Source organism: Perkinsus marinus (genome assembly GCF_000006405.1).
Source record: "Perkinsus marinus ATCC 50983 genomic scaffold scf_1104296937426, whole genome shotgun sequence".
In the NCBI taxonomy this organism is placed as follows: Eukaryota; Perkinsozoa; order Perkinsida; family Perkinsidae; genus Perkinsus; species Perkinsus marinus.
Genome location: NW_003213846.1, coordinates 1 through 2,758, shown reverse-complemented (window position 1 = coordinate 2,758; position 2,758 = coordinate 1). Strand labels below are relative to the sequence as shown.

At 51.1% G+C, this 2,758-nt stretch overlaps 2 protein-coding genes across 2 annotated transcripts; both read left to right on the top strand.

Moving 5' to 3' along the window:
- Nucleotides 1-22: 22 nt before the first annotated feature.
- On the top strand, nt 23-1,063 carry Pmar_PMAR017911 (hypothetical protein; the record flags this gene model as incomplete). Its single annotated transcript, XM_002783078.1, has 1 exon — nt 23-1,063. The coding sequence occupies one exon, from the start codon at nt 23-25 to the stop codon at nt 1,061-1,063; it is 1,041 nt and encodes a 346-aa protein (XP_002783124.1).
- Nucleotides 1,064-1,914: 851 nt separating this feature from the next.
- Nucleotides 1,915-2,720, top strand: Pmar_PMAR017910 (conserved hypothetical protein; the record flags this gene model as incomplete). Its single annotated transcript, XM_002783077.1, has 6 exons — nt 1,915-2,065; nt 2,107-2,183; nt 2,233-2,341; nt 2,390-2,478; nt 2,525-2,601; nt 2,647-2,720. Coding segments are annotated over 6 exons (577 nt in total), but the record flags the coding sequence as incomplete, so codon positions are not given.
- Between the last annotated feature and the right edge of the window lie 38 nt (nt 2,721-2,758).

Here is a 2,758-nt window from a genome sequence, read left to right as displayed (position 1 = left end):
CTCTTACCTTATCATAGGGTATATGCAGGCAGCTGCGGGCTTCTACACCTACTTCCAGGTCATGTACGACTACGGCTTCAAACCCTCCGGGCTCATCGGTCTCACCAATAAGGTTGTTTATGAGTTCGATCTGGACGATATGACCCCTACGGTTTTCCCTGACGTCGACGAGAAGAAGCTGAATTGGGATGACAATGACTCAAGCAAATTGCACATCTGTGGGAGAGTCGGCCTTCGCGCCCCTGACGATGCCTCGGTTGCGACCATAGACTCACTGCCGGTCTTTGAGAAATGCAGCGGACCGATCTTCACACTGTACAATCTCCAACAGTACTGTCATGAGAAAACGGGAACTCCGGCGTCCCAGATGCCCGCCGAGTCCCAGATGGACGCCCTTCTCGGTGGGAAGTGGTCCTATGATCAGAGCGTGGGAGTCGTCTATGCTCGCGACAAGTTCAACAGGCCGGCCTGTGATGCTATGCCTCGGGCCAGTATTGTCTTGGAGGGTCTGACCTACACTCTGTTCGTGCCCTATGGGGTCTGGAGTGTGGACGGCCAGAAGAAGATTGACGAGGCTACTCTGGACATGGAGTGCATGTATTGGACTCGCAGTCCTCTCATTGAGGCGGTCGGCGAGGAGTCGACCAGCAATGACGGAGGAGTCCCGGTGTGTCACAGTACTGAGGCCCTCAAGTATGCCCAAAGCGCCTTCTTCCTGGGTATTGTTGTCGCACAGTATGCCACTTTGTTCTTCTGCAAATGCCGTACTCTGTCGCTGACCATGCAAGGCGTGTCCAACTGGTTCCAGAACTTCGCCTTAGTGGTGGAGTCCTCTGTGGCGGCGCTGGTCGTATTCGCTCCTTTCATGTGGGTGGTCTTCAATACTAGACCTTTGGAAGGGTGGCATGTATGCGTACCGGCCATGCCCTTCGCTGTCTTCAACTACTGTTTTGATGAGGTCCGCAAGTACTTTCTGAGACAAGGCGCTCCAAATTTGAAGGCGATAACGGGAGCCTCTCAGACTAGATTCGGCAAGTGGGTGTATAAGACAACATATTACTAAGTGCCGGTAGACGATGACTTATCTCTATAATGCATTGAGATAATGAAGAATGTGTTCGTCCCTGTTAAGTCTTTGTCCATGATCGTGCATGCCTCTTTATCTGTGAACGCATATGGTGATGATGTTTGACGCGTCTTGTTGGGTTACAGTTAATAGTGATGGATGCGGCAAGTGAACTCGTATGGAAAATGCCTTAGTGAGATGTGCTACATGCCTGCGAGAGTCTACACCTCCGAAGCGAACAAGGCATTCACTTTCGTTGCTGCGTACTGCTATCGTTGGTTCTACTTGGGACAGTTATGGCGACCGGTCTTTTTGCGTTTCGACTGAAGTATCGTCCCGGTAGTGAGCAACTTCATCTTATCCCCCGTCCGCAACCTTGCGTAACATTGAGAAAAGAACTCGTGTCAGCCAGAGAGGGAAGACTCCAACCAGGCGACCCCAAGGGCGGGACGGGTTGGTCAAAAACATCTTCCAGACATCCAGCACGACAATGATGGACACAAAATCCTCAAGCGATGAGCACAACGGTGACGTGGCTTGCCTTGCACGCATGCACATAGTCGATTTGCGGAGCCGACCGCATTGGATTTTCACTCGACATACTGAGCGTATCGAACACTCTAATTCCACTAATGCAAGCACACAGTGGAAATATAAAATCTGATTTAAAAGAATGTTTCCACAGAGTGAAAAAATCTGATTTCATTTTTAAAGATTATTTGAGATTGAAAAAATGTATGTAGTACAACCACTGTTGTCGTTCGGCCGATGATCTCGACAAGGGTGTTAGTGACACATCTGGAAAGGGTGGTTGACACAGAATGCTGAGTGGAGACAGTTTTCATGTCATGGTCAGCGACACTGGCTTGAAGATAACGAGGCGTGCCTCTACAGCGAGGATGCCTTCTGGAGGGTATCTCTTCGCTGTGGTGAAGGACAAGGTGCAGGAGTACATCACCAGTGACAATGGGCGCTACAGCAGACGCATCATCAGCTTGGGTAGGGCTCAGTCGGTAATCGTATAAGGTACTCCCCCTTAGGTAAGGGGGACACGCCGCTACCACTCCCTCCAGTACTCGCAGACTCCATGGCTGAATTCTCTAGGAACATGCAAACAGTAACTCAGCACGCTTTTGTGGATCACAGAATTGCTCGTTGCCTTTCAGCCTGCTGGATTCGTGGGCTACGACTCGCAGTATGAGCCAATTCTACGGCAGCTGATCTCGGATAAGTATTATGGCAGTCGATGCCGCGTTGGGGTCCACGAGATATTCTGTAACCCCTTTCCTCGTCCTCGCCCACACCTGAGTGTTTGTGCTGAAGGTAACGATGGTAGCAAGCCGGACATAGGTCGGCTCCAGCTACTCTTCGACCCATCCATGAGGGTCGCAGTGCAAGACCCGGCGTATCCAGTAAGGAAAGGCAGAGGTGATGGGCTCGTGTACGACCTCGTATTAGGTGTATGCGGACTCTGCGGTGCTCTCTGGAAGGGTCTCTGGTGAGATGGAGAGTCAGGGTCATTATAAGGACATAGTGTGAGGCTCTGGTTGGCAGTCACTGTATGGGAACGCCCGTTGTAGGTACATGCCCTGTACTGTGGAAAACGACTTCTTCCCGGACTTGACTTTGACCTTGGGTGCCGATGGTCATGCTGGTGCTGATATAATCTACTATTGCAATCCCAACAACCCG